Source organism: Aethina tumida, chromosome 2 (assembly GCF_024364675.1).
Source record: "Aethina tumida isolate Nest 87 chromosome 2, icAetTumi1.1, whole genome shotgun sequence".
Lineage (NCBI taxonomy): Eukaryota > Metazoa > Arthropoda > Insecta > Coleoptera > Nitidulidae > Aethina > Aethina tumida.
The window spans coordinates 22,595,969-22,619,956 of record NC_065436.1 but is presented as its reverse complement, the minus strand read 5'-3'; the positions used below and the strand labels follow the sequence as shown (position 1 = coordinate 22,619,956).

At 32.5% G+C, this 23,988-nt stretch overlaps 4 protein-coding genes across 8 annotated transcripts; 3 read left to right on the top strand and 1 right to left on the bottom strand.

Moving 5' to 3' along the window:
- Positions 1–81: 81 nt before the first annotated feature.
- On the top strand, positions 82–1,574 carry LOC109594235 (protein ABHD13). Its single transcript, XM_020009442.2, has 4 exons — positions 82–387; positions 443–868; positions 919–1,079; positions 1,136–1,574. The coding sequence occupies exons 1-4, from the start codon at positions 219–221 to the stop codon at positions 1,436–1,438; spliced, it is 1,059 nt and encodes a 352-aa protein (XP_019865001.1). The 5' UTR covers positions 82–218; the 3' UTR covers positions 1,439–1,574.
- Positions 1,575–1,800: 226 nt separating this feature from the next.
- Positions 1,801–5,866, top strand: LOC109594252 (valine--tRNA ligase). Its single transcript, XM_049963224.1, has 11 exons — positions 1,801–1,988; positions 2,045–2,218; positions 2,270–2,397; positions 2,454–2,618; positions 2,673–2,874; positions 3,045–3,458; positions 3,515–3,868; positions 3,924–4,222; positions 4,279–4,816; positions 4,874–5,201; positions 5,263–5,866. The coding sequence occupies exons 1-11, from the start codon at positions 1,830–1,832 to the stop codon at positions 5,646–5,648; spliced, it is 3,147 nt and encodes a 1,048-aa protein (XP_049819181.1). The 5' UTR covers positions 1,801–1,829; the 3' UTR covers positions 5,649–5,866.
- A 64-nt stretch (positions 5,867–5,930) lies between these two features.
- On the bottom strand, positions 5,931–22,323 carry LOC109594249 (DENN domain-containing protein 1B-like). Of its 5 annotated transcripts, XM_020009457.2 has the most exons (15): positions 22,163–22,323; positions 21,807–21,962; positions 21,612–21,749; positions 20,618–20,753; positions 18,973–19,026; positions 18,346–18,603; positions 12,546–12,647; positions 11,937–12,164; positions 11,704–11,880; positions 11,575–11,607; positions 11,370–11,417; positions 10,771–10,961; positions 10,559–10,715; positions 7,632–8,045; positions 5,931–6,740 (listed from the first exon to the last, which is right to left on the bottom strand). In XM_020009457.2, exons 1-15 carry the CDS (start codon positions 22,177–22,179, stop codon positions 6,423–6,425), a joined length of 2,427 nt encoding a protein of 808 aa, XP_019865016.2. In that variant the 5' UTR covers positions 22,180–22,323; the 3' UTR covers positions 5,931–6,422. The 5 variants fall into 5 exon arrangements, with proteins under 5 accessions (XP_019865016.2, XP_049819190.1, XP_049819188.1 ...); XM_049963233.1 differs by lacking the exon at positions 7,632–8,045 and having other exon boundaries at positions 22,163–22,322; XM_049963231.1 differs by lacking the exon at positions 11,370–11,417 and having other exon boundaries at positions 22,163–22,322.
- Positions 22,324–22,490: 167 nt separating this feature from the next.
- On the top strand, positions 22,491–23,761 carry LOC109594236 (probable palmitoyltransferase ZDHHC24). The gene has a single exon (XM_020009443.2). It carries the CDS (start codon positions 22,536–22,538, stop codon positions 23,364–23,366), a length of 831 nt encoding a protein of 276 aa, XP_019865002.1. The 5' UTR covers positions 22,491–22,535; the 3' UTR covers positions 23,367–23,761.
- Positions 23,762–23,988: the final 227 nt, after the last annotated feature.

The window sequence follows — 23,988 nt, the reverse complement described above, 5'->3', positions numbered from 1 at the left end:
TTAAAAACATTAATTAAATATGACATTTGCATCTCCTCTATAGGTTATTTTATGGCCACTTGTCACTGAAAAGTTGTCAGTCTTATTTGTCGTCAATTTTTTCTAAACTGCTATGTAATTGTGATCATAATGTGTTTTACCGTTTATAAGGGGATACTTAGTATATGTGTATACACAAATAAAATGTGATATAAAAATAATTTCGATTATAACTAAATATGAACAATATGGGAGGTTATGTCTCATTATCAAGGATTTCCAGTGTTATTTTCAGAATGGTATTAAAAGTATGGGCATATTCGGGAATTGTTCTCGTGTTTTGCTTTTTATTATATTATATGTATGGCGGAATAGTTGCCATACTTCTATTGTTATTCTCAATCACAGGTTTGGGGTTATCAAATTTGTAGTTTTCACTTTCATTAGACACAATTTATTTTAGGGATGCTTTACCAAGTGCAAGACTCCTTAATTTATTCACCAGAACTTCCTAGTCATTCTAGAGTTTATGTGCCTATTCCATCAACATTTGGCCTTCCTTTTGAGAGTGTACATACAAAGGGGTCTGATGGAGTACAAATACACATGTATCTGATACATCAACCAATTGAAAGGCGGAAAAACTCGCCTACCATCGTATTTCTACATGGGAATGCAGGAAATATGGGACATAGACTACAGAATTGTGTGGGATTATATCACAATTTACATTGTAACATTTTATTAGTTGAGTACAGAGGCTATGGATTATCTGATGGTAATCCTTCAGAAGAAGGTCTGTATATAGATGCTAAAGCTAGCATTGATTACCTTTATACAAGAAATGATATTAATCATTCAGAAATTATTGTTTTTGGCAGGTCATTAGGTAAAACATTAATTATATTTATTGTAAAAAACTAATATTGACAATTGTAGGTGGTGCTGTTGCCATAGACCTGGCAAAAAGAGAGGACTATTCAAGTAAAATTTGGTGCTTAGTGGTTGAAAATACTTTTACAAGCATTCCAGAAATGGCCAAAGTACTACTGGGATGGAGGCTATTAGAATACTTCCCATTGTTCTTTTACAAAAACAAGGTGCCACAATTTCTGCCCTAATAATAATTTTAAAAATAAAACTAGTGGTTTTTTAGTTTTTGTCACATTTAAAAGTGAAGCAACTGCGAATTCCAAGTTTATTCATATCAGGACTGGCAGACACCTTGGTTCCATCCAGAATGATGGCAGAATTGCACCACCGTTGCGGTAGTTTCAGGAAACAGCTGCTTCAAATACCAGGAGGCACACATAATGAAACATGGCAAATGCAAGGGTATTACCACTCACTAGCTGTTTTCCTGCAAAACTGTAGGGTACAAAATACGATTGAGCAGCAAAACAATCTACAATTTTCAGAATCAGTAACCACCAAATGGGGTGTGGTTCATGTAATTTAAATACTTTTTACCTAACTTTATTATTTATGTAAATAGTGTATTATAAGTTTTAGTGCCATTATATATTTGTATTTTTGTGATCTTGAATAATAATTTTTATATCCAAAGATAAGGCCTCAATATAGTTTTAATAAACTTTCTGCTGTTTCATTATTTATAGTTTTGGCTAAATTTCACCATCAATTTGAACTAATAATTACATTATGAAATCAAGGTAAAATATAAATGTAATTACCTTTCTCTTTTAGTAATACAGTATTTGAACTGAATTTGATGCATATTTCGGAAGTGTTTCGTGAGATGGCATTGATTTACGACTAATGAAATATAAGTTAGGTTAGAGTGATGCAATACGTCATTGTGCTGCCGAAAGTGAGAGTGCTGTCATACCATGGCTGATGAAACAAAAATTGTCACCGAAAATGGAGAGGCTGGTCCTCCGAAAACGGCCAAGCAGTTGGAGAAGGAAGCCAAGAAGCAGGCCAAATTGGACAAGTTGAAGCAAAAATTGGAAAAGCAGCAAAACAGTGCACCCAAAAAAGATGTGGAGGTTAGCATGTGTTTAAAACATATGTGTGATATAAGTTTACAATGATTGGTTTACAGAAAAAAGAAAAGAAAAAGGAAGTTAAGGAGGCGGCAGTATATACTATAGACACAAAAGAGGGTGACAAGAAGAATACAGCTTGCAATTTGCCAGATGCATATAGTCCTAAGTATGTGGAAGCAGCATGGTACAGCTGGTGGGAAAAACAAGGGTTCTTTAAACCAGAATATGGAGTGTGTTTGTTATTAAAAGTTAGTTTTCAATATTAATTTATTAAATTTTAGAGAAAATCTATTCTGGAACCAAATCCCAAAGGCAAATTTGTTATAATCATTCCTCCACCAAATGTGACAGGTTCTTTACATTTGGGACATGCCTTGACCAATTCAATTCAGGATTCCATTTCAAGATGGTAAAGTCTATTTGAAAATTATCTTAGAATTTTATGTTATGTGATTCATTTTTAAGGCATCGAATGAGGGGTGAAACAACACTCTGGAATCCTGGTTGTGATCATGCTGGTATTGCTACTCAAGTTGTGGTAGAGAAAAAACTTTGGAGGGAGGAGAAAAAGACACGCCATGACATTGGCAGAGAAGAGTTCATTAAAAGAGTGTGGAAATGGAAGGATGAGTAAGTTAAATATCCAATTAGAATATAAATATTTCTAAATTGATTTTGAAATAGGAAAGGTATAAGAATATATCATCAACTGAAGAAATTGGGCTCATCCTATGATTGGGACCGTGCTGCATTTACAATGGATCCCAAATTGTGTAAAGCTGTGACAGAAGCCTTTGTTAGGTTGCATGAGGATGGTACCATTTATAGGTCCAACCGATTGGTCAACTGGTCTTGCACTTTGAAATCTGCAATATCTGACATTGAGGCAAGTCATAATTTATAAAATAATCATGATTCATCAAGTTTCTTGTTCTTATCAGCAACTTATACAAGTGATTAATAATGAAAGTTACAAAATTGCTTTAGTTAAGTGTTTCTAGATTATTTATTTAACTTGCCTCCAATTTTATTAAATATGATGAAAAATTAATTTAGGTGGATAAAGTTGAGCTGCCTGGCCGTACATTTTTGAGCGTCCCCGGTTACGATGAGAAAGTGGAGTTTGGAGTGTTGGTCCACTTCGCTTACCAAGTGGCCGACTCCGACGAGAAACTGATCGTTGCAACAACCCGTGTGGAAACAATGCTCGGTGATACCGCTGTGGCCGTGCATCCAAACGACGAGAGGTACAAACATCTTCACGGAAAGTTCGTAGTGCATCCGTTCTGCGACAGAAAGATTCCGATTGTAGTGGACGACTTTGTGGAACTTGGATTCGGAACGGGGGCCGTCAAGATAACCCCCGCGCACGACCCTAACGATTATGAGGTCGGAAAGCGACATAATTTGCCGTTTATCACAATTTTCGATGATCAAGGTTATATAGTGGGGGATTATGGAAAGTTCACGGTAAAATTATAATAAACTTAGCAATAAGAACGCGTGTAATATTTTTAAAATTGCAGGGAATGAAACGGTTCCAAGCAAGGAAGGAAATCGTTGCAGCGTTGAAAGAAAAGGGTCTATATGTGGAAACCAAAAACAATCCCATGGTTGTACCAATTTGCAGTCGCAGCAAAGACGTGGTAGAACCAATGTTGAAGCCTCAATGGTACGTGCGTTGCGACGAAATGGCTAGTAATGCCGTTCAAGCCGTCAATAACGGTGACTTAAAGATTATTCCTGAGATGCACGTCAAAACGTGGCATCATTGGATGGACGGCATCCGCGACTGGTGCATTTCTAGGCAGTTGTGGTGGGGACATCGCATTCCCGCTTACTACGTCTCACTGAAAAGCAGAACCTTAGGAACTCCTGGAGTATGTACAATGTATATATAACTAGAATTGTAATAATTCTGTAATGTAATTATAGGTCGAAGACAATGACCATTGGATTTCGGGAAGAACCTACGAGGAAGCTGTAGAAAAGGCGGCTAAAAAGTACAACACCACCGCCGATGATGTTATATTAAAACAGGATGAGGATGTTCTGGATACATGGTTCTCTTCAGCCCTGTTCCCATTTTCCATCTTTGGGTGGCCAGATAACACTGATGATCTGCAAGCTTTCTATCCAACTTCTTTATTGGAAACCGGACACGATATCCTGTTCTTCTGGGTCGCAAGAATGGTATTCTTTGGACAAAAACTTCTTGGAAAATTGCCATTCAAGTGAGTCTCAAAATAATCAAATCTGATTAATAATTTGTCATGTTCCATTTTTTTAGGGAAGTATATTTGCACCCTATTATTCGTGACGCCCACGGTAGAAAAATGAGCAAATCGCTAGGCAACGTAATCGACCCGATGGACGTGATCACTGGTATTAGTTTAGAGAACCTCCACTTGCAGCTCCTTGACAGCAATCTCGATCCGAAGGAAATCGACAAGGCAAAAGCTGGCCAAAAACAGGATTATCCTGAAGGAATACCTGAGTGTGGCACGGACGCATTGAGATTCGCTTTGTGCGCCATGTGTTCCGGTAGGGACATCAATTTAGATATCCTGAGAGTGCAAGGTTACAGGTTCTTCTGTAATAAGATTTGGAATGCCACGCGTTTTGCACTTACATATTTCGCCAGCGATTTCGTAGCTCCAGCCGGTAATCAGTTTATCGGTAACGAGTCTCTAATGGACCTGTGGATGTTAAGCAGATTGGCTTCAACTGTGGCAGATGCCAACAAAGGGTTCAGCACCTATGACTTCACTTTGGTCACCACAGCCATTTACAATGTCTGGCTGTATGAACTGTGTGACGTTTACTTAGTAAGTACTTACTTTTTGCGACTTTTAACATGAGATAAATTCTTTTTGTATTTTTAGGAATATTTAAAACCAGTATTTGCTGGTAGTGACGAAGCTGCTAAGAAAACAGCACAAATCACCCTGTACAGAGCCCTGGAGGTGGGACTAAGGATACTTTCGCCGTTTATGCCTTTTATTACTGAAGAATTGTACCAACGTTTGCCTAGACCAAAGGAAGTTGCAGAAAAGGTGCCCAGTATTTGTGTTGCATCTTACCCTGATTCTGAAGAGTGCTTCTGGAAGAATCAGACTGTAGAAGATGAAGTTGAATTCATTCAAAAGGTTGCTAAGGCAATTCGTTCTGCCAGGAGTGACTACAACTTGCCAAACAAAACAAAAACTGAAGGTAAATTTTATGACACATCGTATTATTTATATGTATTAAATTTTGTTCTTGATGTTTTTAGCATATCTTCAATCCAGCGATTCCAGTACTGTGGAAATATTAAAGAAATACGGGAATGCTCTTCAAACTCTGGCGTATTGTTCCAAAACACCAGTAAATGAGAGTGCACCACAAGGTTGCACAATTATTACTGTCTCCGATAAATGTTCCGTGAATTTGCTGCTCAAAGGTCTGATTGAGCCTTCAAAAGAAATAGCGAAGATTCAGAAGAAGCTTGAATTCCTTCAGAACACTAAGACAAAATTGAATCAAGCAATAAGTGCACCTGACTATTTGACAAAAGTACCACAAGAAGTGCAACAAGCAAACAACGATAAACTAAATCAAACTACTGTCGAGTTGGACAGATTACAGGCGGCACTGGATTCTCTTAAACTAATGGAATAATGCACATAGTGATAATTTAGGAAATTTATTTGGAAACCAAAAGCATTTCTTCTAATTTATACTATATGGTGATTGTTGTCTATTTATTTATATTTTAATTTAATTGTTAGGATTTAAAACGGCATTCAACTAGCTTTGTTATTCAACCAAACAATCCCAGTATTATGTATTTATTATTTTTATTCCTTATCAATATACTTATAATATGCAAATAAAATGTATTTATTTTACTTTCTTTCAACAACAAATGGAAAAATAAGTTGGTTTGAATAAAAAATCCTCTATAATTAATATCATTTATTAATTATAATTGTGCAAATTAACAAAATAAATTTATTAAAAAATTACACAATGTAAATTTAAAAATCGTGTTTTTTATAGATATCACAGCTAATTACTATATGATAATTCCAATTAAATAAAGAGCCTTATTTTGATTTAATTTAGGTACTGATAATGTCACCTAAAGTAACAGAGTTTTGTGCTTATCTGCAACAACTTTAAAATATCTATTTCAATTAAATTATATAAAGGACAATCAAAACAATAATTAAACTATTAAAATCAGTGTATAATAAAACTTTTTAAATAATTTTGCACATGCTTAAAAAATTACGCAATTATTTGAATATATAATCTCAGAAAATAGAGATAAGTGATTGAAGGGGAAAACACAATAAAATATAAACAATAAAACTCAGTAAAAAATCCCCACAACTCGACTAGGTTGCAAATCTCTGAATTCACACTACCGACGATCTACGGTCACCACTCTCATTCAAATTTAGTCCATTGACTTTGCGAATTGACTTTATTTACGCTACCGCTAAACGAGTCGCAACTTTGAAAGCTGTTGAAGTGCAATCCGTATTCTTGAAGTAAGTCCTGATCGTTTCGACTGGGTTCGCCTCTTGCGCTGCTAGGCCTGTTCGGCGTCGCGGTACCGTTCCTCAGTTGGTTCTGGTACGCGTACACTGGGTTAGACATCGACATTGGTGCTTCGTTGGAATTCGTAGGCGATTTCAACGGGTCAAATATATCTATATCCGATGAAGAATCTAAACGAATCAAGTCTTCGGTTGTATCCTCCACCTGTAATGGTAATTGCTTTTTATTATGCAAGAACTTTTTTCTAAATTCCAGCTACTCTACAGAAATAATCATCTTAACAATATGTACAATTTTAATTTATATCCATAACACTAGTTTACAATGTTTAATATTTAGATACACAAAAATATTTTCTTACCTATTTTTAGTTAGTTCTCTTCGGTAAACGTTTCTTGATTTAAAATGTTATTTAAACTAAGGCTCGATCGAAAATTATACTTCGGTAAAAACATTATTTTACCACTTCTTCACTGCAAACTAGTGTATATAGAATAATAAAATGATTATATTTCTGTAGAATTATGTATAAGCAAAACATATTTATAATTCAAATTAACATGCACATTAACAGCTTTCAAAAAGTAACGAAAAATATTTCAGGCATTTATCATTAAATTTATTATTATAAGCAAATAAATTATAAATTGGAGGAGTTATCTTTTACATGCTTTTATCTAGTACTTAGTAATACATTATTAATACTTACTTTCCTATTGAAGTCATTTTGATATTTTTACCTTGTTCGTGTTGTATTATTATTTTAAATTATGTATTAGCTTTTACATCAAATATCAAATTCATTATCTTTCCTTTTTTATAGACAGTAAATACATATAGATAAATATAGATGGTAAATACATATATAAATCATAAATATTGAATTATTTTAATAATATTCTCCAGTATGATTACATTAAAGTAGTTGATAATTTTAAATTGGATTGAACAAGATGTGTAAAGTGTGTGAATTTTGTGAAAAAGAAACACTGATCACCAAACAAATCACCAACCAAGCGCCGCGTACCACATGCACCAGGCAACAAACAACAAAACTAAATGGATCATGCACAGGCACAGCGTGCGAGCCGTTACCTTTCTTCTCGGCGAACGCGTGGGTGGCGACAGCTTAACAATATCAACCGTGTGCTGGTTAGCGACATAGAACAACGGATCCCCGTTTTCCGAGTGCCCGCCACCAACTACGAACGGTGCTGTGCCAAAGAGATCTTTCGGAGCGGACGACGATACCGACCCCCTCGGCGGTACGGCGGGCGGAGACAGGAACACATCTTCGGGCGGCGACTGCAGCAGGTTCTGGGTGTCCTGGGAACGGGCGCCGCCGTGGTGGTGGTTCGAGGGTAGGAAGAAACGCGCGGACGAGGGCGGAGAAGCCATGGGTGCGCCCGTGCGCGTGTTTGCGCCCGGGAACACCCAGTGCTCGGGACTGGTCGCGTTGATTGGGAGCGGGGAACTTTTGAAGTTCTCGAGACTGCGCACAGGTTTCAGCTGCAAGCCAAACACAACAAGCTGGTTTTTTTTATCGGTTGTGCAGGTCACACGAAGGGTGAGCCGTAACCACATCGGGTTTGGGATTGAAACAACATTTAGGCAGGTTCGCCGAAGCTTTTCGGTTTGTTTGGTTCACTCCGTTTTCGCCAAAAAGCTTCACGAAACGTACGTTGCTGATGTTTCACATTCTTCCTCTATTAATAAAATTTAGGTCAAAGAATACTGTGAATTTATTAATAAGAATACAATTTAAAAAGAGGAAAATTATGAAACAGTAAGTTTTGTAGATTTTCTTTAGATTTTATAAGTTATAATAAAAACTCGTAATTTTTTAATAAGAGTATCTTAATTATAATTTTCATGCTCCAGCACTTCAACTTACAGTAATGAATAATGTTAACATATACGAAAATAAAAAATACTTGATTAACTGAATATTCTAATTCAATTTGAAAATATATAAGGTATCGGCAGTAATATGGCCCAACTAACGAAAACTTAATTTAAACTAAATATTAGATAAATAAGCCCCCAAACAGGGGTTTTTGTTATAAACCTTTAGTATAAACATTATTTTATTATTATTGAAGTTACTGATGTTTTAAGATGCACAAAATTAAACGTAAATAAGAAACATAGAATGGTCCTTGTTTAACGTGTATGCCAAAAATAAACTTTCCAGTAAAAGTGACTTTCTAGACATTTTAGTTGGCCAATTTGTCAACAAAAACTATAAAGGTTAAGACTTTCGTGACCATTGTTTCCCTATTTTTATTTGTTCGAGTTTATTGGTCGACATTTGTGGAAATTATTCTTTGACGTTTCGCTAGCACAAGTGGCTAGCATCCTCAGAGGTCTGATTCCGTTCGTGTTTCTTTGGAAATAAATGATAAACCCAAACAAATATAGATATGAACTCAAAAACTATTGGCTTTAAGTATATGGCATGGTATATCCATTTATTTGGAATTACATATAGAATTTAAAAATCCAAAAAATATACAGGGTATTGATTAAAAATATCAAAGTTCGGGGAAACCATAGATAAATTTTGTTTGTATAAGATATACTGGCAAGTCTTTTTAATAAGGTTTAATTTTGATTTTTGTAGAACATGTAATTTTCACATCATATTTTATAATAATTGAACAATAGACTGATGAGCATTAAAACTAATTGATTCCATTGGATACTTTTTAATTAATTTCAAATCTGCCACAGCCAGGCCTGATTACGCACTGGTACCTTTTTTCTTCCTGAAATAATGTCAATTATATCAACAGAATTAATTATTTTATATGTGTAGTTTCATTTTCATGTTGCTAATTTAGTTCAGAAAGTCTACAAAACTTAGAAAAAAAATTAATTAGTGTAAGTGGGAAAATAATGAAATGTGATTAGGAAATGAATAAAAATCAATACACCTTGATATGACTATGAACATTAATTTAATTAGACACAAACTTCAATAGTCATGCACAGTACATAACATTTTCGATATAACATGATGAATAAATGTTTATGATAAAAAACTTTTAAAGAATAACTGGAGGTAATTCTTTTTGGATTATCTATACATATTGTCGTTTAGCTTCTAATACTTCAACTTACCTATTTAGGAAAAAAGGAATGTAATAAATATTATATATTTATATAAGTAAACTGAAGTGTGCCAAACAACATATGTAAATAAAAATCATACACAATAAATTTATAAAAAATGTGAATTACTTAAGCAATTCGTGGATACAAAAATAAGTAAATAAGCCGTTTAACATACCTTTATATACAGCTACGAACGAAACAAAGAAGAATCGCACAAACGTATCAAACAAAACGAAAACATTAACAAAAGTACTTACAAAGACTCAATATAACAAATTTACAACAGAAAGACACATAGTCGGTCTCAGTACACGAATTCAAGTAAGTTATTTTGAATGCAAGTAAAACAGTTTCATGTGGATATGCACTAATTCTAAAAATAAATTACTGTTGAAAACGTACCACATAAAATTGCATACTATTTATAATCTCTTTGATGAGTGAGCATTTCTCGACCCGGACAAACAATTCTTTTAATTTTACTTAGTGTTATAATATTTAATAGTTTCGTATCTAAACTATGAACTACCGTTTATTTGAACTAGTATTATTTGAGTAAAAGGTACTTCTAGTATTTTATGTCTTCATAGATCATCAACAGAAAAGTGTTCAAGTTTTTGTTAAATGATGGTGGTTTGTAAAGACCGCAACAAATTAAAACAGTTTTAAAGAAAGTAAGTATTCGTAGAAATGATTATTCACTTGATTTTAACATAAACCGATACTTCCAACGAACTCACTCAACAAAACACGTTTCATTGATATTCTCTTAACGGTACTGAGCACGACAACCATGCAAAAGGAATCAAACCACTATTATGCGCCATGCATCACGTTTTCCGAGGTGTGCCACAGCCTCGGTTCGAGCGCGATCTTATCTTAATCTTTTCGAAAATTTCACTTACGGATCGATCGACTGGTGGTGTTTTCAGGTTCAGGAGGTCCTTCAGCTCGCTCATGAGATCAATCCTGGGTATATCCAGGCCGGGACTGCCGCTACGTGATGCGTTGCATCCGTCCGGTGAAACTGGCTGCGATGCCGGATCCAAAGGACTGTACGGTCTAAAAAATGTCTATTAATATCCTGTTTATGCGTTAATACTTTCATCAGGTGTACCGTTCGATGCCGGCCGTTTTGAAAGAAGGATCCTTTCGGTAAGTGGCCGCGGGGACGGTAAAGCCGGCGATGGTTCGACGTTTCCCCGTTGGTGAATTGGGCGCCGATTTAGGCTGCTGGGGTTGGTTTTCTTTCAGTCTTGACTTTATTTCCTTGTACACGTCCTTCACTCCCTTGCCACCAACTTTTACCTATGTACAAGGATTGTAATTAATTCTGTTTATATTATAGAATGATGATTTGACTTTGGGAGCTACTACTTATTCTTATGGATGATCAAAATAATATTCAGGGTGTCCTATAATTAATAGGTCATATTTATATACATATTTTTTATTAAAACATATTGCGATTTAAATAAATGTATTAAAGAATTAATATTAAGTAACGGAAAAACTAATTTTTAACGTTTAACTTTTAAAACATCAAAAGCAAACAAGAACTTCATCAAACCATTTTTGATTTTAATCATTATCTTATTATAAATTAGTTTAAACCAAGAAGTAAAAAGTACCATGACATATATCTGACTATGACCTATTAGTTTTTGAAATCCCTGTATAAATAAATTTAATTTATTTTAACTATAATTTTAATACCTCGTTGCCAACCTCAACCTTATTGGAATGGAAAGATGTCCTTCGAAACTATAAATATTTTCAAAAAATAAATGATATTAAATTTTAATTGGAATTTAATTTTTTACGGACACAACATAATAAATAAATCTATCCCATTATTAAACAAAGTACAAAAGCGGCAACAACAGAATATGTTTAACTAGTTGCAATAAATTAAACTTACCGTTTTTACAGCGGACCGCATTGCAGGATTCGCCTAAAATACCACAGGAAAGCGTCACAATCACAATCGACAAATATCACATTAATTATCATGATGTATAAAAACAAACTATCAACAATAAAATCTTACTTTTCCCTTGATATTTTTTATGAGGGCGCTACCCTCGTGCTTCATGGAAGACGCCCAGTCCTTGTACTGTTGTTTCAGCTTCGAACTGGATTTTTCCGAGTAGATGCAAGCCTCCATCTCGAACTCGTCAGAAAATCCCAAACCGTTATTTAGCATTGCGACACGTTCGTCAATGAACTGTTAACAAAACGGGATCTTTAACACAAAACTTCACGGTCTGGATGCTGATTTACCTGCTGGAAGATCTGCAGATGCAACATTTTCCTGAGGAAGGGCTGCAACGATGCGGGCCTCGTTTCGATAAACTTCTCTTGGTCGAACGACACCTTTTCGCCGGGCTGGAACTTGAGCGCGTCCCTGTAGCCGCCGATCAGCTGCACTAACGCCCTCAGAAACGCTCTGGACACACCGTCACCCAGTAACGATGACTTGTTGCGCAACTGCTTTTTCAGCGATGTGATCTGAAGATTAAGAATGTGTGGTTGTTGGTTGTGAATTTCCCTAATGTGTATAGTACATGGTAACATATTCGAATGAATAAATGTTAGGTTCCGCAGATAAACGCATATTTCCTATTTTGCGGTACTAATAATAGAACTTATGATTGAGTTAATGTTATAAAAATGCTATTTTTGTCAATGAGAGGACAATGGAGGTCTTAATATACTTATGAAAGCCATTCAATTTGACTAATAGGCGATCATTTACTATCTTTATATAAAAATTAGCTAAGGATAAGTGATTGCAACTTATCGGCTTACCTTCGACATTATTGATTGAGTAGTGACAGTACATGTATTAATAGACTAGACAATTTACAGTGTTTCAATTTAAAAACTCACCACTTCTTGAGGAAAATTATTGATGTCGTCGAAAGGGCTCTCCACAGTGTTCGAGTCCGCATCTAAAATCACAACGTCTCCGATTTCACTCCTCCGGACGTTCTGCAAAGAAAACGCATGGCTATGTATTAGACTTGGGCATTATTGAATTAATAGGGCAACAATCAAAGAAACGAACGTGACCTCAAGAGACTTCATCCGGGTGATAAAATTATTTTGTCGGCATGCTAAGGGGAGTCGTAAAAGCCAATAAGAACGGCCATTCGTGATGTTCGTTAAGTATGTTTTTTAAACGTTTAAACGGAATAGCATTGTTTGGATCCTATGGAATGCATCGGATGTAAATAAATGTATGACTAATATAACAGGAGTCTCGTAGTTCCGGTCACATTAACAAATCGTCCGACAATAAAAGTAATTCGTCAATTAGAGACTTTGGACGGCATACAAAAATAGAACGCGCTGTTTCTGTTTACATTGTGACTCTTGGCCCAACAATGAATTTCAAATCAACTATTTAAAACCAATATAAACAGGGTATCCAAGGATGTGGTTAGAAAAGATTCAAGAAACGCTATTCTTGATAAGAAATTATTATAAAAATGTTAGATTAATTGTACATAACGTTAAAAAATCAAGAAAACGTAAACATGCTATCAGTATTTATTATTTTAGACAAATGTAATGTAATGACTTAAATGTAAATTATACAGTGGTGGAAAAATATATAAATATTTCCCTGATATTTTTCATATCTGCTGTAATGGTGTTAAGCAAATTCGCTAGTTTTCTGACTTGGAATAAAGTATGGAATATTATATATCAATTTAGGAAAAGAGTAGTCGGCATCAAAAGGAAACAAGAATTTCTTCAAACCATACAGGAAAGGTGGCAACAAATACCTGATCATACATTGCAAAGGCTGATAAATTATACCTAACCTGGCAGTGATAGAAGCCAAAGGTTATGCCATAAAATATTCCATACATTTTTCTAGACCAAATTTATTTTTTTTTTTGTAAAAGCCTATGAATATAATGATCATTGTGATTGGTTCGATCTTGCAGTAAATTAGATTTGTTCAGATTTGCAACAGATTAGGAAAACCATTAAGTAATATTTGCAACAAGTAAATAAATATTCTATACTTTGTTTCAACCAACGTAGCTTAAATACAAAATTTAATAAAAGAAATTAGTTTTTAAATTATTTGTGGTGGTTAACTATAAGGACACAAACCAGCAATGATTACCTAACGTGTTCTCTTTTTATATGTCTTATACTTTCCAACTTTCATAAAATTCATAGTCCTAAATTAAGGGGAAATTAATCTAGATGGGAATATAGGAAATGAATATTTGGAGGCATATTAATACTAATATATTAACAGTTTTGAACAATAAATTTCTAAAATCTTTGTTGGTAAAAGTGTATCTTTTCTTTACAATTAACAAAAAAAACATTAGCATTTTCGTATTCTATATAAAATTTTTACTATAGATAAGTTCATTCCCTCTTGATATATGTTTTAATGCGTAACTGAATAGTCAAATATAAAAAGTGATATCAAATTCTAGGATACCTATAATCTAATCATCTATCTATAAATCAAACAAATATTAATAAAACATTACATTCCAGTAAGTATATACGATCATGACATCAGACTAATCTTAGTCAACATTATTTACTGGTAAATATTCATCAAGTAAGATTTTCTTAGAGTATATTGCACTGATTTTCCGTTGCAATTACGGACGGTGCATGGAGTAAAAGCGAAAAAGGGTCAATGACTGGCTGATCCGGATGTAATAAACTTTTAATACAAGCACCGTTTATTGCTCACAAATTCATGAATTCTACCATTAATGCTTGCTGTGCAACGAAATTGCAGTTAGAACTGAAACTTTGAAATAAACGCTTAATTTGGTTAATGGTTTTTAGACGACAGTTGTGAATCTTATAATTTCAAACTTGAGTAAAAAAAACAAATTGAAACCAATAAACTTGCTAACGTATTACTTACTCATGCAATATAAAATTATAATTGCAAATTTCGAAATTTTCATAGCCGACCCAGAAATAGGTCGATGTTTGTGACCACATTTGTGATAGCAGAAACAAAAAAAAAATCACCGTGGCACATAAAATTTGAAATCGTTCTATGTAGGCGTAGACCCAATAATGGGACATGTCACCGGATTTGGTATTAAGGGTTTTGCCGCATCGAAAATTACATTGACTTTTAATCTCGCCCACTGCAGCGAAAATTAAATGCGAAAGGTTGCAGGGGCGGTAAAAACTGTTCGTTCAAAAATGTATCATATGTCAAGGATAAACACACGCTCCACCTCTAGTCCAATATTACTCAGACAATTCGATGTCGTTTCGACAGGAACACAAGCATAAAAATTAAATTTTTTGACAATTTGTTTGAATAAATTATGTTTGAGGAAGTTTTTAGCTAAATTAGGTAAATTTCCTTTTATTATCTAACATAGTAATTATAATTACCGCAACTTATTAAAATATGAGCTTGCTCACTTTAAAATTTATATTTTTTGTCCAATTTTAATAAAATCATATTCTTCATATAATTGTTTTCATTAAATATAGATGGGTACGTTCAAATTTCATAAAAAATTAGGCATAATTCTGTGGAAAAATTAAAAACCAGTCCTCTTTTAAATTTGTTTTTTTTATTAAGTAGTTTAGATGGGTGGTGTACCTGATCCCAAATTTCATCTACCTATGTTAGAAACATCTTGTATACAATACTTTACAGAACAAGAATATATTAAATAAAATAGGCAATAATATTTAACATTTCGAAAAATTGCTCCAACGACCACTACAGTATGATGACATTATTTCTATCATTTAACGTAGTTCTCCGAAAAGATTAATCAAAATAATTCAATGCCTCATAAATGAACTTTATGCATGAAAACCTATTACGGGTTTTCACTCCATTCAGCCCACAGTTATATTGTAAATTTGTGGTACATAAATACTTTTGAACTCCCACTGATAGTCCAGTAATAATAATTCATTGTCGTCTCTTATCTTCAGTCCCAAAGTTCAGACTTTTCACGAAGCACTGTATCTCCAGTCATTTATCTGTGGGACAGCAAATAATCATTCAACTCCATTTGTGGTGGTGCAAATAAAATAGTACAGTTACTAAAAGTTTTTAATTCACATAAGCAGAAGTGAAAGATGTCAGTCACGTGGTGTTAATTATCTGTCTCTTTCAAATGTTCAATTTCAATTAAAATTTTTAATCTGCAGCTCAAAATCCGGAGGTGGTTCTGGCGATAAACTGTTGTCGCCCACGCGAAACAATACTGTTTTAAATTTATTGTTAACGCACACGGTTCGTTTTCTGACTTCTCGTCTCATAACGAACCTGTGATCGTGTCCAATCATTTAATTTCGTTTCGTTAAACAATACGTGACGCCGGCTGGTATTTACTGGGGGTCACAAAATGGAATTTTAGAATCGTACGCAATTGCTACGGGGCAAATAAACTAAATCTTACGTAATGAGAATGGTGACATATCGTTGGCAAAATTTTAATTAGATAAATTCTGGTATCGTGGGATATTTATAAAGTTAATAATTTGTAAATTTTCAGTCAGATATTTCAATTTTTATTACATACAATTGTGGCTTTAATTATACCAACTTATTAAAATGAAATAAAATTATGAGCTGTAGTATTTGAATTGGATGCCTATACCTATGATGTTCATTGTTTTTTCAATTTTATTTATTGTGAAAGAAAAAACTTTTTAAATTTCATTTGGCAAAAATTACTGCAACTTTTTATTTGCAGTCTGTCATTGCTGTCTGTGAATTTAAATCGACTATTTACTAGCCGCCTTTTGCTTATTATAATTATTTAATTACGAATTGGTCGAAGTGAAACTGTACAATACAAGAAACAAAAAGAGATGTCTAAACATTTACATAAAGTCAATTGTTTTCCGTATTATTATAAAAATTATAATAATATAATTGAATAATTCGAAAGACAATAAATAATCTAATCTTATCATCAACTGAAATTAAAGCTATCAACCTGAAAAAAATGGGATTTACAGAAATTAATTAACTCAGTTTTTTTCTAATATGTTTTCAAATTCGTAAAATTATGAAGTGAAAAAAGTTATTATAAATAAAAAACAAAAATGCATATTTAAGCTTCTTATTCTGCTAAAATAGATATTTGAATACATAATGAATACAAAAATTCAGAATCTGCACGTAATTGTACTCCACTAATGTTTTCTGCGTAATTCTTTAATTATTTTAATAATGTTTTAAAAACTGTGTTTTAACTCTATTATTATTATTTATTATATAATTTCATTTTATACAACTGGCTTAACATTCGGTGTGTTTATATTACTTTTTAACAAAAATAATTTTATATTTTTTATACTGTGTAATTTGTATATTTATCTTATGCGCAATTTATTTTCATTTAAAATATTCGTTTTATGAGTGCATTGTCAAATATCATTTGCAATGTATATAAAAATAAATATTTATTAAAATTATATAATTTGTATAATTGTATATAATTTATCTACAAATTAAAGGTCTAAATTTTTTTATTTATTTTTATTTGTTTAATTTTTTTATTGGAATTTTAATACACTGATGTGGCATTGTTAACCATAGGAAAATATTTATTGCTAGATAAGTTAGGAACTTCATAACTGTAATATATTTGTATTGTATATGAAGGAAATTCGCTAACAATGTGTCAACATGTGTTTTCGGAGAAGCATTTTTACGATAGGAAAAAACATTTATTAATGAAAAACGTTATGAAATACTATAAAAATATCACGTGACCAGATACACATGATTACTTTCGTTTCACTCACATAAATATTGCAACAATTCTGTCACAAACATTATATTCACTGGTGCAATTTCAGATGTGGGTCTGTGAGAAAATGTACATTATTTGTTGAATAATCTGTATTAGAAATACATTTGGAAGCCATACGTATTAGATTAGATTATAATATAACGGATAAGATATAATTATAATATAATCTAGTACTATTTAACTAATTTGTTTCCAATTGAATTTGGATTTTTATTTTAATTATGATACATGTACAAACTTAGTGGACTATATAATCAGTTGATAATCACTTTTGGTCACATCTGTATTATTTACATTATAAAATTTTAATTTTTATATGGGCATATAATTGAAGTGACAAAGAAACTATTCAATGATCAACTACATTTCGCATTTATTTTGTTTAAGATTTAATTGGTAGAAATTATTTTAATTTGGCTACAAAATGAATAATGAAAGAAGAATATAGTGTAATTATTTTAAATAAAATTTAAAATATTTTATATTTTGCATTTAAAAAGAGGCGTTTCCTAATTAACGTCAAGATAATAATAATAATTTAGGAGTGTTTTAAAATTTATTTTGTGAATCTTTATAATATTTTTAAAAAAGTACTCAATATTTGGTGTTGGTATTTTAATTTTTGAAAATCTTTTTGATAATGGGGAATTTGTTATTTGTTAATGTAAATTGTTTCTATAATACGTTTCCTTAATACGCAATTTAATTTTATTTTACTTTTACACAGAAAAAAACATTTTTGATAAACGTATTTATTTAATATTTTATGACTTTTATGAATCACTAGTCCGTTTTGTTTTTAGTTTAGTTTACACAAAGGGCCCTAATTAATATTTACACAATTCACTCTTACTAAAAAATAGCCTGAATAAATAAAAGTACTAAAATCCTACCTTCAAAACCTCCGCAGGCACGCCGATGAGGAAGGGCATCGGCGCCAGCAGGTACTCTTGGAGCGCCATCGGCAGCACAGGGATGAATATGTGCTGCCAGTTCATCGGATAGATGATGTCGTTGGCAGATTGGACGCACGCACTCAGCCTCTTCAGTTTTTTCGACGTGAAAATTATCCGTCTTTCGAACAACATCGACGCGAACACCATTATCATGTTGTTAATGTCCACCGCATTATAATATTCCGTTAAGTTTCTCTGTTAAACGAGAGATGTTTTGATGATCATGTTTATTAAATCAATAGTAGTTAGATAAAATCGATGCAAAAGAAATTTGAAAAACATTTATTACATTATCTCATTGCATTATTATGCAAGTATGATTAACAATTACATTATGAAGTAATATCATTAAAAGTCAATATTTTGCAATTTATTGTAGCAAACTATAATTAATAGAATAATATATTATAATTAAAATAAAAAGAATAATGGCAAGCTAATAACAATGTGCATTGTTAATTATTTAATTTTACTCAACTTAGGCTCGTGACCAAGGAACTAAATATACAAAAAAATTATTAACCGCACAATTTAATCTGCCTAAAATAAAATATTCATGCTTACATTTTCTGGTATGCTTGGAAGTTGGAATGGTCTAGGAACCTCTACCGAATACACCTGAAACATTGCGAATAATTAAATAATAAACGTAACCTGATAATAAAATTGCCCGTTTACATCCAATCAAAACAGAAATACAGTTACATGAAAATAATAAATAATTGTGTTTTCACGTGTTACATGATATGTCCAATTAATTTAACTTAAAATGCGACGGGCAAATCGTGTAAATACAATAATGCGCGTTGTTTAATCGTTATGCATATTTCAATGTCACGATGAATTATTTTGCTCTTGATGTTTATCATTGCTATGATAGTTTTTCTGTAATAAATTTCGAATACATCAATTAGAAATACCTACGACGGGCAATTTTACGTACAGTGATGAAAAAAGTGTGGAATATTTTTAAAAATTGGATTTTTATCGGGTACGTCTTTGACGTTCTGACAAAAATATGGATTATTTTATTAGCGGATAAATTCTTAATATTATTGGTCAGTTTCAATGTAGTAATGTTTACTATAATTTAAGAAGAGTAGTTCAACTTTGTCAAAGAGGCCGAAGGCTATGTGACGTGGGTTAAACAACAAAATAGACAAAATTAAAAAATGGCTCTCCTTCAAAAAAATCCTTGCAAAACATCAAGACAAATCACGGAGATAATTTCGACGTATTCTAGATATTAGTATCAGAACAGTGAGAAATCGTCTTGTTGATGCGGGACTACATGGCCGAGTTGCAGTTGAAAAACCACTGCTATCAAAGAAAAACAGAGCGTCCCGTCTGTCATTTTCAAAATACCACTTGTCATGGACTGAGGAAAAATGGAACACTATACTTTGTGGTGAAGAAAGTAAATTTAATTTGTTTGGATCGGGTGGTAGAATATTTATGAGACGTGGGACGGGGCAACGATACCATTTTAAATACCAAATTCTTACGGTTAAACATGATGGCGAAAGCATTATGGTTTGGGGATGCTTTTGACGATCCAAAATTGGATTCAAGGCGAAGAAGAAATGTCACTTCCCTGTATATTTCAACAAGACAACGATCCCAAACATCGTTTAAAATTAAATTGGCTTCTAATCAAAAACTTAATTGTGTTTGAATGGCCCTTTCAGTTCCCCTTTCTAAATCCTATTGAGCACCTTTAGGAAGTATTAGAATGTCGTATCCGAACATAAATCATCAAAAGCAAACAAGAAGTTCTTCAATCCATACAGGAGTAGTGGCAACAAATTCCTGTTAACACATTGCCAAAGGTTACACCACAAAAATTGAAATGTTTGAGTTATTGTTAATTTATTATGAATATTAATAAATTGTCGCATAATTTTTTCAAGACCAAATTATTATAAAAAAAGTAAACCTGTAAATATCATTGTGGCTAATGGACTGACTTAGCAGAAAATTAGATTTGTTCAGAAGTACACCAAATTTGGGAAATCATTAAGTAACATTTATAACAAGCAAATATTACATACTTTTTTCCACCACTGTAGTTACATTTTGACTTAACTCAAAATTTTTAAATCGGTTCGTCTTTTTTTAAGACAATTCTCGATTCACACAAGGTTGTATTATAATATTTATATTAATTATGATAATGTGATGAAATGAATTGTATACATTAATTACATACATTTTCACCTCTATTAAAAGGAACAACGAAATCATTCCCGGGAGCGGCTATTCTGGCATTGTAAACCGAGGACAAAAACTCCTGTAAGTCATCGGATCTGGGACTGTGCATTAATACTGCTGTGGTGTCTAAGAATCTACAAATTACATCATAAATTACTGTATTAATTATTATTCGTATGCTACCACAAATTGTCAAAACTTTGCTTCCAATTGTTCTACTTAAATATCATATCATCTTGTTATTATTATCTTCATTCATTAAATCGTACTATCTATTATTTAAAATTATCAGGGTTAAAATTATCTATAAATTGATTAAAAAAAGGAAATATAAAATTTTTCTATTGAATGAATAATTTTTTCTACACTCATGCATGAATTCATATTCCTTTGAAACTAATCTTGACAAAAATGGGACAACTGTGAGTAATAATGTAAGATTGCCCTATGACCAATTATGAGAAATCTTAATTTTTAAAACGACCTAATGTGACAGTTTATGTTTACATCGCCTACCATCAGTGTCTAAATATCAGTGTTTGGCCGCTTGTAAATTACACTAAACCAATTTTTCGAGTTTATCATAATGTGTTTGTAGAATAAATTAGTCTGACTTTGTTCTCCAGACACTCAGGTCATGTTTAACAAGTTTATTTATTTACATTACAAATTAAACAATAGTTAAAATTTCTATTTCATTACCATTGCTACAATTAAAAGTAAAAGCTAATAAAATTAATTCACGGGCTTACATTAGTTACAAGTGAAAGTAATATACACAGGGAAAGCAAAGTTAGTGTGTTATTGCAGTACCATACAATACTATGTAACATCAGGATGAACAAATATTTAAAAAAAAAATGAATATTTATGATTCACATAAGTAAATATTCGGGCATACAATATTGGCATCATTTTTATGTAATTTTCCTTGTACATATTTGTCCTTCCTGAATATAATAATCCTAACTAAACAAATATTAAGTTCATACTTGTAGAATGCCTGGTGCCATGGAAGATAACTTAAAACTACAATTGCAGTCTCCGATTTTGGATCGTGCCGACAGAATCCAAAGGTCCATTTCGATTCTAAATCGGTAAGAACGAAAGAATAGTGCTGAATGACCGTGCTAAAAGAAATAACTCATCAATTTGCCGTATTCGCGAAAAATACCAAACGAACGTACTTTTCAAATTTATATGGATATGCAAAATTTGGAACAGATTTTAGCACTCCTTCGTCCTTGTATTTTTCCGGGAATTGTTGTATGATCCACGCACTTTTATCGTTAGTCGGCGGAACAATTTCGCAGAAGCATTCAAAGAAATGTGTTACATCTTCCCTGAAATGGGAACGTGAAATATTGTTATGCATGTGGGGCCCCATATAAATAACAGCTATTCATTTCAATTCAGACAGGTGTTGCATTCATCTAAATAAAGACCATTGTTTATGAATTCAATGGACAACTCAATATTCAAACGTCCCCACTACGTTAACACTAATATTTATAATTATACTTTTATTTATATCAAAACTTACCTTATTCTGGACCCCATGGCAGTTCTAATACGAATTTAATAATTCATAATTTATGATCACCGTCGAATCATTGATGTAAATTTGGAGGCATATTCACCGCACAATTCACAATTAAAAAACTACATAAACAAAATAAACACAGACCACGATAACCGTACACACAACTGTCACCACTCAAAATGAATACAATTAGGTTAGTTGAAGAAAGATGACTAATGACAGCCACTTGTGCCAACGTAGTCATTACAGTGATCTCCCCATCTTCTTCAGTACTTCCCCCCAGTCAAGTAGTGATGGCGACACTATGTATGTGTTTTGGTTATGTTGACTTAACCTATATATTTACATTACATTTTATTTACAACAATTAAAAATGATACTTCGAAAAAATTTACTACCCAGGCGCGTATCTGACGCCCTAACGACTCTATTCGTGATAGTCATGATACCGACAGTCTACTATTTTGAAATTTTTATCGTGCTACCCAGATTTTACATGATGTGGAGCTTTTGGCATATATTCCATTGTACCCTAGGAACTTACATCCTATGGAACATTGTCACGAACTTTGTGGCTTTGCAGCTGTGTGATACCAGCATAAGAGGAAGACTAATGCCTTCAAATCCTGGTAAAAGTTGGAGGTTTTGTTCTGTATGTGAATCATTTGCTCCTCCAAGATCTTGGCATTGTCAAGTATGTGATGTGTGTATACTAAAGAGAGATCACCATTGTATATTTATTAGTTATTGTATTGGACATGATAATCTTAGATACTTTATTATGTTTGTCTTGTATATGTTTATTGCAACTGTCTATGCTAGTTATTATAATCTAATGTTTATTTGGGAAGTAGTTCCTTTTGACTATTCATGGAAAACACTCTTCAAAATCATATTTCCTTTTGCTGTACTCTTTATTGATTTTACACATAACCAGGCTTATGTGGTTGTATCTTTGATTATCATAATAGGGGCAATATTTTGTGGTGTACTATTATTTTATCATACCAGTAATATGTTAAAGGCACAAGTTACAAAAGAAAGAAATAAGTCACTTAATGAATATGATAGAGGTGTTTGGAATAATATTAAAGATGTTCTTGGTGATAAATGGTACTTAGTATGGCTGTCACCATTTATTAAAAGTAGTTTAGATCAAGATGGTATTAATTGGATCACCAAAAATTCGGATAAAGCCAAATAGCTTGGAAGTCTGATAATTTGACCAAACTTACAATATATGTGTATTATATTATGTTGATTAAATGTTACAAGAATAAATGTACAGTATTACTAGTCTGAATGTTCAAAGATTGTGATAAACACACATATTTGTATAACATATCACCTTTAATTGAGTTTATGTGAAAACACAAATTACTACACAATAATTGTATAGATGTGTAATTTTTTCATTGTTACATAATTATAAAGGTACCAACATGTTAGGATAAGTGATAATTTTACATTATTATGTTTCTTATACATATAGTAAGAATTTTTTCAGGACTGTACTTATACAACCAATTTTTATTGAATTTCTACTTACCACATACTGTATCACGAATTTTATTTAAATAAATCTTATGAATTGGTTCACTATTGTTTTTTTATAGATGTAATGATTAATGATTTAAAACAACTACTTATTCAAGAAAATAACATTCTATCTATTATTTTTAAAATATTAATCTTATTTTCGTTTTAGAAATTTAAATCGTCATGAGCGTGTTCATGTTGTTTTATTGGTGGAAGAAGACTAGATGTACTGATGGAAAGCCAAAAGGTCTAGTGTGTTGCATACATAAATTTCCCGAATATTAGAA

Excerpts from the sequence above, each read along its gene's own strand:
- LOC109594235 (XM_020009442.2), top strand. The coding sequence starts at position 219 with ATGAACAATATGGGAGGTTATGTCTCATTATCAAGGATTTCCAGTGTT. Across the intron at positions 388-442 it reads ATTGTTATTCTCAATCACAG|GGATGCTTTACCAAGTGCAA; the intron begins GTTTGGGGTTAT and ends AATTTATTTTAG. Across the intron at positions 869-918 it reads TGTTTTTGGCAGGTCATTAG|GTGGTGCTGTTGCCATAGAC; the intron begins GTAAAACATTAA and ends TGACAATTGTAG.
- LOC109594252 (XM_049963224.1), top strand. The coding sequence starts at position 1,830 with ATGGCTGATGAAACAAAAATTGTCACCGAAAATGGAGAGGCTGGTCCT. Across the intron at positions 2,219-2,269 it reads TCTTTAAACCAGAATATGGA|AGAAAATCTATTCTGGAACC; the intron begins GTGTGTTTGTTA and ends ATTAAATTTTAG. Across the intron at positions 2,398-2,453 it reads CAGGATTCCATTTCAAGATG|GCATCGAATGAGGGGTGAAA; the intron begins GTAAAGTCTATT and ends TTCATTTTTAAG.
- LOC109594249 (XM_020009457.2), bottom strand. Across the intron at positions 11,881-11,936 it reads ATCTGCAGATCTTCCAGCAG|TTCATTGACGAACGTGTCGC; the intron begins GTAAATCAGCAT and ends TTTTGTTAACAG. Across the intron at positions 8,046-10,558 it reads CACCACCAGTCGATCGATCC|CTGAAACCTGTGCGCAGTCT; the intron begins GTAAGTGAAATT and ends TTTGGCTTGCAG.
- LOC109594236 (XM_020009443.2), top strand. The coding sequence starts at position 22,536 with ATGATACTTCGAAAAAATTTACTACCCAGGCGCGTATCTGACGCCCTA.